Source organism: Diceros bicornis, chromosome 1 (assembly GCF_020826845.1).
Source record: "Diceros bicornis minor isolate mBicDic1 chromosome 1, mDicBic1.mat.cur, whole genome shotgun sequence".
Classification (NCBI taxonomy): Eukaryota; Metazoa; Chordata; class Mammalia; order Perissodactyla; family Rhinocerotidae; genus Diceros; species Diceros bicornis.
The window spans coordinates 57,578,411-57,591,442 of NC_080740.1; the positions used below are offsets into that span (position 1 = coordinate 57,578,411).

The 13,032-nt window shown below is 44.4% G+C and overlaps 1 protein-coding gene across 1 annotated transcript in view; it reads right to left on the reverse strand.

Moving 5' to 3' along the window:
- Positions 1 to 13,032, reverse strand: part of SIL1 (SIL1 nucleotide exchange factor) — a 221,783-nt gene that overhangs the window by 153,575 nt on the left and 55,176 nt on the right. The window contains exons 2-3 of the mRNA XM_058541387.1: positions 7,604 to 7,718; positions 986 to 1,121 (exon numbers count right to left, since the gene is read on the reverse strand). Coding sequence (XP_058397370.1) covers positions 986 to 1,121; positions 7,604 to 7,708 — 241 coding nt within the window. The 5' untranslated portion in view covers positions 7,709 to 7,718. The remainder of the gene's footprint in view (positions 1 to 985; positions 1,122 to 7,603; positions 7,719 to 13,032) is intronic.

Here is a 13,032-nt window from a genome sequence, read left to right on the forward strand (position 1 = left end):
GCTGATGAAACTACAGTGTGGCAGCTGCCAGGGTTTGCCATCCACCTTGCACCAGTGCCGAACACAGTCTATTCTTGAAAACAGGCCCAAGTGTCACCACAGTGTGGCTCCAGCCAACGACAGTTGAAAACTAGAAGGAAAAGTGGGAGGAAGGTGGGTTCAGGCTCTGGGGTCAATGACATAGGACAAGTTAGCTAAATAACATGGGTCAAGTAACCTAACCTCTCTGAGCTTCAATGTTTTCATGTGAAAAAGATAATAGTTCCTATTATTATGAAGACAGAACAAGATTATGCAAATGAAGCACTTAGCACAGTACCTGAATATGGTAAACACTCCACAGTGCTGGCTATTTTCATTATTATCTTAAGCCCTGGGCCCAGGCTCATTAAAGGGTTAGAAAGTTGTTCCTTCTGAGGACGGCCCATTTAAAAACCAGGCCAGGACCAGCCCCTGTTTCTTGGCACAGGTTCCTTTACCAACAGAACACTCCTGCCCTGCACCGCTGCTCAGGACTCTCCCATAACAATATTCAGGACCAGCCCCTGTTTCTTGGCACAGGTTCCTTTACCAACAGAACACTCCTGCCCTGCACCGCTGCTCAGGACTCTCCCATGAACAATATTTCAGCAGCACTGAGCCGAGCAGTAGAGCCCAAAATAGCATTTGTAGAGCGAGGCACATGTCACTGCCTCTCCTGTGCTTCACAAGCGCAAGGAAAGAAAGTTTTCAATCACTTGCGCAGAAAGCTCGGCCACCCACCACCTGCCTTCCTTCCAGGGCACTCAGACATCACAATCTCTGTTCTGGCAAGAAACGAAAGTCCCTGAGCCCTGTAGCAGCAGCCACCACTCTGATGGACCACACTGTTCCCCTCCAGTGGGCCAGAGAGTGGCTGCTCCTTCAAAGCAGCCCAGTGGAGACAAAGGACATATGCAGTTTGAATTCAGAGTGTGTTTCCTGGGGATAGGGCTGGGCTTGGTACCTGGCCGAAGGGCCTCCCACTCATGGGTCGGGTGAAACACCTCCAGGACCTCTGGGTCCAGCTCCTCCTCTACTGTCGTTTCCTTTCTCTCTGTTTCTTTGGTGCTGCTCTTCTCTGGGTTGGTCAGTGCAAACTCCTTCAGAGAAAAGAAAACACAGAGCATGACCCACCACAGCTAGGCAACAAACAAGAAGAAAGAAAATGGCCTGGGTTGATCCACTCTTCTCCTCCAGACCCCTCCTCCCCTTCCCAGCCATGTTTGGACCTTTCACAAGGTTAGCCCCAGAACCAATACGAGTGAGGCGATGTGGTTAAATATGTTCTGTGTATATGGAACTTCTGTATATGCATTTTAAAAAAAGTCCAGAAGGTTCTATACTATCTCAAGAAGGTTAAGGGAATATACTAAGGAAAGGGGTTGACAAAAGGAAACAATAAGAGCCTTTTACTTTTTACTTGATATGTTATTATACTGTTTATTGTTTAAAACTCATACCTATTACTCTTACAATAAAAAAAAAAGATATTTATAAAAGAAAAAATACACATTTGAATGAGAGAGTAAGGCCTCAAATGGCCAACACAGACGTACAAAAGCTGGCAGCTGAGGCCCAACTGATTCCTAAGCAGCCCAGCAGGGCACAGTAAGAGCCTGGCACTTCCCCAGGGTGCCTATGGGGCATAAATGACCTCTTGGGACATTCCAATCCGTTGAAGAAGGAGTGCAAGTGGGAAGGTAGGAGTCCAGCTGGGCTGAGGGAGGAAGATGCCCAGGTTGGAAACCTCTTCCTAAAACCTGTTTCCTTCCACCCTATGGAGAGCATGGAGGATTAATGAGATGGTGTCTGTGGAGCACTTTGAGCTCAGAAGACAGAGATGCAAGATAAATACAAAGTATTATTCATTTTGCTCCTTCCCAGGCTCCCATCCTTCCTGTCCCATTTTTAAATCTGTTCTTGCATAAAAGCAGTAAGGCCTCAGGAAACTGGAACCAGAGGGTTCCAGAGCTCTGGGAAATTATATTTAGGAGGGCAAGGAGGAACCTACACTAGCACACCGGGAGGTTATTTCAGCCCTCCCACATTCTCTGCCATCACTTTTCCACCTCCCAATTCTTCCCCTAAAAATAGTAAGTATATTTAGTAGATTCCTCCTATGAACCCAAACCTGTGCTGGGTACTTTATATAGCTCTCATTTTGGTCTCCTAACAATTCTAACCCGACATGAGAGGTAACAGTGCATCTCTTTCAAGCAGGACCCCAGCTCCAGATAGATATCCCCACTTGCCTGGGTCCCCTAGGATCTGATCTTTAATTAGCTGTCAGAAGAAAGGTTAAGGTGTTAAAATGTTAGTGAAGACAATGTAAAGCCCCTCCAAGGAGTTTTACATTTTAACAAGAAATAAAGGCATGAAATTCAGATGACAGAATTGCACATCTTGTTAAGGATTGGTAAGGAAAATATCTTCGGCAAGGAAAGGCCCTCAAATCATGTCAAAAGTAATAGAGGCACTGACGACAGCACTGTGGTTAAGAATTCAAGCTCTGCATCAGATAACCCAAAGTTCGAATCCCAGTTTCTTATGAACTCCAGGAAAATTACTTAACTTTCTAAACCTCAGTTTCTACATTTGTAAAGTGGAAATAATAACAACATCTCATTCATACATCAGATGACGTATTACCTTGTAAACCACTAGCCCTGGGTACATGGTAGCCATTACTCTTATTACTTGTAAAGGCAGTCATAGATTCCAGGTCGGATGAGTCTGTGTTGTGACATCCAACAGTGACTACACAATATGGCATCGTTCAGGCAGGTCAAGTTGGGGTTGTGGTCACCTGGGCAGCTTGGCCTCTCAAACCCCTCCTACTCCTTCAACTTGAAGCCTGTACAAACCTGGGCTCAAAAGAAAACTAGGAACAGAAGAGTAGATGTGCTTGTGAAACTAAAGAGAAAACAGACTGGCAGTAAGCACCCTACATTCTGAGGACATGGACATCAAACTTTCAAAAGCCAAGCTTCCTGAGGGCAGGCACTGTGTCAGTCTATTTCACCACTGTATTCCCCATGCCTAGCACAGGGCTTAGTTTGTAAGCACAGAACAAAGGAATGAAGGAATGCCCCCCTCCCACAGGCAGGTATGTCTTTTGGATGGCTTAGATGTGGGAAACCCAAAGTAGCTGAGTCTGCCAGAAGCCAGGCAGTAGCCCCACATTCCAGAACAAAGACCACCTTGTCTACTAAGCACGTGGAGCCTATGTACTCCAGGGTCCAACCATGCTGGACAGCCTCTGCCAGAAGCATCATACAGTAGACCGTGGGCCTAGGAGATCATTAATAAAATTTACCTCAGAAGTGTGTGGGTCAAATGCCTCCAGGGGCCAGGCAGGGATGGATATAAACGAGTGCGGTGGGCCAGGTGTAAAACAAGAGGGAGTGGTGGGACTGTGAAAACTAGAGCCCTCCTGCCTTGACTAAGGAATGCAGCCGTTACTCAGCTGGTCCACGCTGCCACCAAGTCCTTCAACTTGAAGAGAAAACAGAAATCCAGATTTTTATGTGAAATTTTCTTATTTTTAGAACACTAAAAGGGCCAAACTAAACATCTCTAAGCTTTAAATTGCAGCTCTTGCTTTAGTGTATCTATTAGTCAGGTAACTCCCGGAGGTGTGACTGTAAGCAAGCAACTGAATTCTCATCATCAAGAGAAGTAGAAAGAGGCAAAGGGGAATGGTGATGATAAGAATACGGCAGAAAGCCCTTCAAAATTTAGGCAGGGCTAGTGTTCATTCTGATGACTAGGAGCTGGAAAAGCTTCTTTTTCTAGATTTCTTTAACAAGGTTAACAGAGTAGGTTCAAGAAGAAGGATTAAAACAAGACTGATGAGCCACTGAGCCACATGCTTTAAATGCCCTAGGAAGGCCAAACACTTTTGTAACAATCCAATCACTGCTCAAAATGTTTTTTGAGCTTCCTTTTGATATCATCTTTGAACCAGACTTCAAGTTACACACATACACACACTCACATATGTGAACACTTGCACACATACACACACAATTGGCCATTATTTGATAGTATATGTCAGTTTTTAGTGGAGGTAACAGAAAATTGGTGCTCCCTGTCTGATCAGCATAACATGTTCACCAAATCTGGCTCTGAGTGACTTTGGAGTGACTGTTTGCCCAAATCATATCTGGAAAGTACTGAGGGAGGCTCAGTCATATGAACATATCACAAGCTAGACAGTCAGTTCAAAAGGGGAATTCCAGAAAATATTTGAGGAAAAGCAGCATCACAGGGATGAGGTTGTAATAATAACAGCAGCTACCATTTATTAAGCCCTTAACATATGCCCAGCACTGGGCTAAAGTGCCTTCCACGCCTCACAACTCAGCCAAGTTTCATCTGTGAAGCACATACTTTTACTCCCATTTTACAAATGAGGATGGATACAGAGCCTGTGCAAAATCATACTGCTGAGAAAAGCAGAGCAGAGATTTAAGTCCAGGCCTGCTGGCTCCACAGCCCATGCATGACTTCTGACTCACTTCTGTGTTTCTGTTCTTAGTCATGTGTCCTAATGGTTGCGCCCTGGATGCTGAGGGAATTGAAGCAAGGGCAATGAGATCACCTTAGCACATATATCAGCACATCCTCCTTCCTAAGGGAAGGCTTTCATGGATCAGGTGAGAAACTACAGTCCCAGAGAAAGGACAAGCAAGACTAGCCTCTCTCTGTCCAGGCTGTGCCCTAAACAGGAGAGAAAGACCAAGAGGTGAGAGAGGCCAACCAGCCCTTGGTCAGCTCTGAAATAAATCCCATGCTCTCATGCCCTCTCAACTGGCTTCTCAGGGCTCCCTTCCATGCTGAATCCTTAGCACTCTCTTCTCCCTGCCACCATCACTCCAAATACCAATTTCCTCTCAACTGACTGGCAAGAAATCCCAGCTAAGGTGTTAGCTGACAACAGCTTACCATGTCACACTTCCTAGCACTTGTATCTGAATAAGAAATTCTTAAAGACCAAAGTCTTCACCATCCAAGAGAATGAGTGAATCTCTAATGGTAGGTTGATAGACATTGGGTCAGAGACAGATTGCCAGGGCAACATTTTAGGACAGGAGCCTGCCTGACAGAGCCTTAAATTAAACCATAGAAGCAGCCACCCCTTTACTAAAAGTAACAGCTGACATTTATTGACCATCCATTGACCATATTGTGCCAGTCCCAAAGCTAGTGGTTTATATACATAATCACATTTAATCTACACTAAAATCTTAAGAGGGAGGTACTGATTCTGTATTACAGATGAGGAAACAAAGCTCAGAAATGGTCAAATTGCCAAAGCAGGTGGCAAAAGGGAGTTTACCAAGGGTCTGTGCTCCTTCCACTGGGTTCCACTACCTCCCTCATCACTCACCACCTTTTTGAAGGCCAGTATACCACACAACCACACTCTTTCAGCATCCACGATGCTAAGATGTAGCATCCCAGAAAGGTGCCACAGCAGGAGCCAGGAAGAGAGGCTGGCTCCAGAACATACTCTGATACACACAGCCAACCTTTCCTGGGTGGCCATTAACCTGCACAAATGCCCCTGGGAAGGACAATTCCAGGTCATCAGCAGCATTTGCCTTGGGCTTTGTGGCTCTGAAGAAAGAATCAGAACCACCCCCACCTCCCCCTCTGCCCATTTTCACTGTTGTAAAGTTGCCTGGCTGCATTATTTGGATTTTAAATGGTATCAGGGTAGCAATTTCTATGGTATGAGAGAAAAGATGCTTCAACTCCTACTTGTGCTTAGCACATGATGAAAGATTATGACAAATAGATACAGCTTAGGAACAGACACAAGGATAAAAGCAGCTTCTGTTGATGAAAGTCAGTATTAACATTTTTCTGAGACTAGACTCAATGGAGCTAATATAAATGGGCCAGAACAATTATGGCCCTGAAAGCTCATTTATTTGGTTGGACTATTATCCAAAAGAGACTTACTAACACACGGTCCTTAAGTAAATTCATCAGCATGCTTTTGTTAATTGTGCATCTGCTAAAGCTCACGATGGGGAGCATTGAGATCTTCCCGAGCTGCAGGCTGTGGGGTACACAGCCCTGATCCCTTGAGACACCTGGGTGCTTTCCCGGGCCAGGCTATGCTAAAGACAGCCCCAACTTTATGCTGTGGCCAGTCCCACCCTCAGGGACTAACAGGATCTCATTCTCATTGTCCTTGAAGAAGAGGCCAAAAAACTGGCACCAACAAGATGGTAGAGAACATTAAAAGCTCAAAAGAATTCGTGACTCCTAACTATGTTCTCTCCTGCTCCACAAAGTGGGGAGAAAGACAGAGAGAAAACAAATGACTTCAGAGAGAAAATGGAAACTTGCCACGAGCCAGAGGTGAACCTCAGCTGAGCTGGATTGTTATTAAATTCATCACAATTGTCATTTGCACTTCAAGGTCCTCTCACTCCAAAGCCTCTAGAACTTTACCCAACATTTAGTGGGAGCCCCTGAGGCTAGGGAAGGTAGCCAGGGGACCATGAAACTGTCAGAGACCTTACAGTTAGGGCATCTCAAGGGAGGGGAAAGAGGGCACTGGATGCTGGTCAAGGGCAGGCTGTTGCTGGGGCCAGGAGCCTTAGCGTGCCGCAGCCAAGCCAAGCTCAGGGCCTTCTTGGGCATTCTGCTCCTGCCTGTGGCAATGAGAGAAACCCTGAGCAATGATGTCTAGGTTAATGAAGAGAGGCCTGGAAAGAACAGAGAGAAAAGGAGAGAGGGACAGAGAATACAGACATACTGATAGACTGAGAAAACACAAGGAAGAGGGGAGTAGAGGAGGAAGCAGAGTCTTACTGGGTGCTCACCACACAGGTACTCAGCTCTTGGGGAGAATCCTGAACTTCCCAGCTCTGCTATAAACCGCTATTAGATTTTGGCCAAGTTTTGGCTAAGTCTCTGAGCCTTAGTCTCCTCCTTCTCAAAATGAGGATAATAACTGTAGTTGTCTACTTCATAGGGTTGTTGGGGGATTAAATGAAAATATATAAAAAGCACTTAATACAGGGCCGGCCCCGTGGCTTAGCGGTTAAGTGCGCGCGCTCTGCTACTGGCAGCCCGGTTCAGATCCCGGGCGCGCACCGACACATCGCTTCTCTGGCCATGCTGAGGCCGCATCCCACATACAGCAACTAGAAGGATGTGCAACTATGATGTACAACTATCTACTGGGGCTTTGGGGGGAAATAAAAAAAAGGGAGGAGGATTGGCAATAGATGTTAGCTCAGAGCCAGTCTTCCTCGGCAAAAAAAAAAAAAAAGCACTTAATACAATGCTTGGTACATGGTAAGCTGCTCATCATTATTACTATTATTATATCATCATCATCATATTTTCCCCAAAGGGAAACTGTGCCATGAGCTTTAAACAGAGATCAGAGGACTCAGGGATTAGGGGGAAGAAGTACACATACCATACTCTGTGACCCAGCTCTAGCCACATTCCTATAAGAAAAATAAAAGCTTGTCCCATTCCCACGGCAGCCCTGGTGGCACAGAGGCTTTCTTGGACCGAACAGGGATCTCTCTACTTGTGATAAGATATTTACCGGGTTCTGATGACTGAGGCAGATGGTGAAGCAGGAGGCAATCAGTAGCCCGAGAGGCACGCCCAGAGGAGTCATCCTAAACAGGGGCAGACCCTGGGGAGGCATAGTTAGAGACCTGAGGAATGTAAACAAAGAAAACAAGGTCAACAGGAAGTTAGTGCCTGATCCCTCAGCATTGTGATTCCCATGATGTCACTTGTTCAACATATGTCAGATGTTTCCTGCATAGAGGTATCACAGGTCTTCTATCACAGGGGTAGATCAGTCTGAAGTAAGCCTCCATATTCCATAAGGACTCCAGCCACCCAAGGGGAGATATGCCTTGGTTGGAACTGTATAGCCAACTAACACATTTGTATGAGCTATAACATCCCTGCTCCATTCCTTCTTCATTATCAACTTATTATCAGGTTGTGCAGGGTAGTATTAGCTATGGTAATGAGAGAAGAAAACTAACCAATTGATTTGTGTGTGAACAGACATGGGCCCAAATCTGCATAAGCCTTTATAACCATTCACTTTTAAACCAGACCCACTGTCATACCTGAAGACAGATGCCATCAGCATCCCCTAAACCAGCAGAGTTCAATATTCCCAAGCCACAAAGCCTTTCACATCACTTTTCAAACAGCCAAACAAACCAAAATGCAAGCCCTAGTAGCTGTTAAAATTAAAATGATACAGGGCCGGCCCCGTGGCTTAGCGGTTAAGTGCATGCGCTCCGGTGTTGGCAGCCCGGGTTCGGATCCCGGGCATGCACCGATGCACCGCTTCTCCGGCCATGCTGAGGCCGCGTCCCGCATACAGCAACTAGAAGGATGTGCAGCTATGACATACAACTATCTACTGGGGCTTTGGGGGAAAAAATAAATAAATAAAATTATAAAAAAAACTAAAATGATATAAGCATGAAAGAATATCCACGTTCACGGATTGGAGACTTATATTGTTAAGTCTACCCAAAACTACCGAAAGCAATATGCAGATTCAAAGCCATTCTTATCAAAATCCCAATGGTGTTTTTTACAGAAATAGAGAAACTCATCCTAAAATACATGTGGAATTTCAAAGGACCCACAACAGCCAAAACAATCTTGAAAAAGAAGAGCAAAGCTGGAGGATTCACACTTCCTGATTTCAAAACTTACTACAAAGCTACAATAATCAAAGCAGTGTGGTACTGACATAAGGACACACATATAGACCAATTGAATCTAATTGAGAGCCCCAAAATAATCACATATATGGTCAAGTAATTTTCAACAAGGGTGCCAAGACCATTCAATGGAGAAAGGACAGTCTCTCCAACAAACTGCTCTGGGACAATTGGATATCCACACACAAAAGAATTAAGTGGACCCTTCCCTTACACCATACACAAAAATTAACTCAAAATGGGTCAAAGACCTAAATTTAAGAGCTGAAATTCCTCTTAGAAGAAAATATAGGGGAGACAACATGGATGGACACTGAGGGTATTATGCTAAGTGAAATAAGTCAGAGGGAGAAGGTCAAATACCTCATGATCTCACTCATAATTAGAAATTAAAAACAACAACAAACAAACACATAGAGACAGAGATTGGACTGGTGGTTACCAGAGAGGAAAGGGGGAGGCAGGAGGGCAAAAGGGATGATTACGCACATGTGTGTGGTGATGGACTGTAATTAGTATTTGGGTGGTGAACATGATGTAATCTATGCAGAAACAGAAGTATAATGATGTACACCTGAAATTCATACAATGTTATAAACCAATGTTACTGCAATAAAGAAAATAAATAAATAAATTTAAAAAACAAAAATAAATACAGGTCTATTTGAATCTCAAAAAAATAAAATAGATAATATGCAACAATAAAAAATAAATAAATAAAGCCATTGAATTGTACACTTTAAGTGGGTAAACTGTATGTATGTGAATTATATGTCAATAAAGCTATAACAAACATCCTCAAGAAAAAGAAGAAAACATAGGGGAAATCTTCACATCCTTGGAATTGGCAATAGTGTCTTAAATATGACACGTAAAGCACAGGTGATAAAAGAAAAAACAGACAAATTGAACTCCATCAGAATCAAAAAAAATTTTTGCCTCAAAGGACATTATCAAGAGAGTGAAAAGACAACCCACAAAATGGGAGAAAATATTTGCAAATCAGATATCTGATAAATGTTTAATATTGAGAATATATAAACAACTACTACAACTCAACAACAAAAAGACAAGCAACCCAAATTAAAAATGGGCAAAGGACTTGAACAGACATTTCTCCAAAGAAGATATATAAATGCCAAGGGGGACATGAAAAGATTCTCAACATCATTAATCATTAAGGAAATGCAAATCAAAGCCACAGTGAGACATCACTTTACATCCACTACAATGGCTATAATTTAAAAAGAAAGAAAAGAAAAGAATAAATGTTAAAAAGGATGTGGAAAAACTGGAACCCTCGTACATTGCTGGTAGGAATGTAAAATGGTACAGCTGCTGTGGGACACAGTTTGGCAGCTCTTCAAAAAGCTAAACATAGAATTACCATATGATCCAGCAATTCCACTCCTAGGCACTCTACCCCAAAGATCTGAAAACAGTGACTCAAAAAGATACTTCCATGTGAATGTTAATAGCAGCATTATTCACAATAGCCAAATGGTGGAAACAACTCAAGTATCCATCAACAGATGAATGGATTTTTTTTATAATGCGATATATACATACAATGGAATATTATTCAGCCATAAAAAGAATGAAATTCTTCTATATGCTTCAACATAAATGAACCTTGAAAACATTACGCCAAGTTAAATAAGCTAGACACAAAAGGACAAATATAGCATGATTCTACTTAAATGAAATATCTAGAATAGGCAAATTCAGAGAGACAGCAAGTAGATTACAGGTTACAGGGGAGTTATTGCTTAATGGGTATACAGTTTCTGTTTGGAGTGGTGAAAAAATTTTGACTAGAGTGGAAGTCAAGAGAACTTACTCCAAATTGGCAAATGATCTAGGAGAGAAAGGCAGAAAGAAAAACAAAATAAAACAAGCAAAAAAAAGCCTTAGGAAAATTCAGAACATGTCAGTATTAGCCCAGACCCTTACAAAAGGTTTGCATGTTGATCACTCAGCCCCAAAAAACCTCATTAGGCAGTTTACTCAATAGAGGCTTAACTGAATTAATTATGGGGGAACATCTCTGAAGAGGATGGTGTTTACCTTTTCTCTCTTCTATTCCTGCCTCACTCCTCTGTGTTCTATCTCAAGAAATTGGTGCTGTGACATGACCGTAGTGGGACCAAAGTCCTGCCTAAATCCACTCTCAGAAGTTATTACCCCTTTGCCCAGCCCACACCTCCTCAGGGGCAGACAGAAACTTTCCCTAAGGACATCTGGAGCCATGAAGGAAAACAGCCCGGCTGGACCAGCACTGTGCTAAAAAAGCACAGCCAAATGCAAAAGCAAAGGCTTGGATGCTAAAAATAGCTGCTACACTCACCCAGCAGCAAAAGCCTTTGCTTTCTGCCAGTTTCTCCCCGCTTTTTTCGTCAACAAAATGGAACAGCTGAGTGCCACATGAGCTTCCCCCAGCAACCTGGCTCCCTGGGGCACCAATTACACCAAAAGACAGGGAGTGAGTTCACAGCACAGCACTAGGTTCTGGACAGGTGCCTGGTCATGCCTGGTTTGGGGGAAGGAGTAGGGGAAGGCTGGGTGAGGATGAACAAGAGGCAGAGGCTGCCACATCAGGAGTGAGAAGGCTGAAAAGGCCCAGGGAGATGGGTCTCAACAGGCCCTCGACCTTTCTTAACCCTGAGCCTTGGCTGTGGGGAAAAGGGGAATAAAAAATGGAAGGGGGGGACTCTCAGCATTTTCAGGACAACAAAGAGAAAACAAAGATTATCCCAAAAGCCACAGATTTCCCTTCCCCTCCCCTACGTGAGAGCCTTTATGTGTATATGCGTGTACACACACACCCAGTTAAATGCTCCCTTCCCACAGCCAGAGATAATCACTGAAACTGGTGCTGGGGAAAAAGATGAGGAGGAAGAGATAAATGAGAATGAAGTAGTCAAGGGCAAAGAAGACAAATGAGCAGGAAGAAGAGGCCCAGAAGGGACTGAGGAAAAAGAGATCAGGGCAGTTGATGCACAAACAGTAGCTTCCCCACCTCCTGGAGTGGGAAAGGGAGTGGGGAGCGAGAGAAACAGCAGATCCCACAGGGCTCTCAGCCGCCTCCATCTCCTGCAACACACTAACGCCTTCAGAAGCACTTTCTGCCAATACTAAAAAATAAGAGATCGATTCACAAATGGATCCTTCATCTCTCCCCAATAATTCCACACGGACTGCACACCTGACCTATTTATTGCCTCCACATATTTTTCCATGAAACAGGAAGAAAGAGATAACGTGTGTGGGCGGGGGGTTGCTGGGGAGAGACAGAGGAGAAATGAAGGTGGGACAAAGGTGCGAGACAGTTTTTCAGGCTTTGCAGGGGCACCCAGAGAGCAAGTGCAAACTCTGTAGCCCACAGGCATGGGTAATGGTGACCTCTGTCCTCTTAAGGCCTGGCCTGCAGTCAAGTCACCTGGCCTTGGTCCTTATTCAAGAAGCAGCTGGTGGAGAGCAAGCAGGCATAGTTTTCCCTGGGCTTTATGTTGAAGCTGAGGGAGTGGGAGGGAAGGGGAAATGGCATACAGCTATGTTCTGCCAGGATGGCCCACCAAAATAAGCAGGGACCTAGGCAGCAGCAGCAGCAAAAGGAAACCTCAGACCCTGACATAAGTAAAGCCAAAGTCATGGCATCCCACTGAGGCACAGTTTGGCACACTTGGCCTGAGGATAGTACCCTCCCCAAATCACCTGCCACCCACTAACCCTGGGTTCACTTGATCACCTGCCCCTGCACACCCTGCAGAACAAACCTTCCCATCATCTTTGGCTCTCAATGGAGGACAGATCTACATCTTTACATTTATGGCCTTCTTCCGACTTAAAACACATCACTCAGTCCAGGAAAGGGGAACGTATTTCAATGTTTCACCAGTAACTCTTTAAGTATCCTTGGGCTTCAGGACAAAAGAAATAATAAGGTACTTGAGATGCCCATTTTTCTATCAAAACTGGCCATTTGTAGGCTGTACTTCTACTTAAACAGAGGTTGGATGGTCTCAGCAATCTGTATTGCCAGCTTACTGCAGCCCAGAGCAGATGCGTGGGGCGCAGTGGGAGGAGCCCCTTGGACTCGCAACTCCCTTGGCACCTCATGTCCGACAGGACTAGGGGAGGGGACTGGGCCCTGTATAAACAAGACATCCTCCCATAACTTTTGTCTTCTCTCAAGGCAGGAAAACAAAAGAATGAGATGAGGATGGCAAAAAGCCAACAGAGGAAGGAGGAGTGGGACTGCTGAATCTCTGGA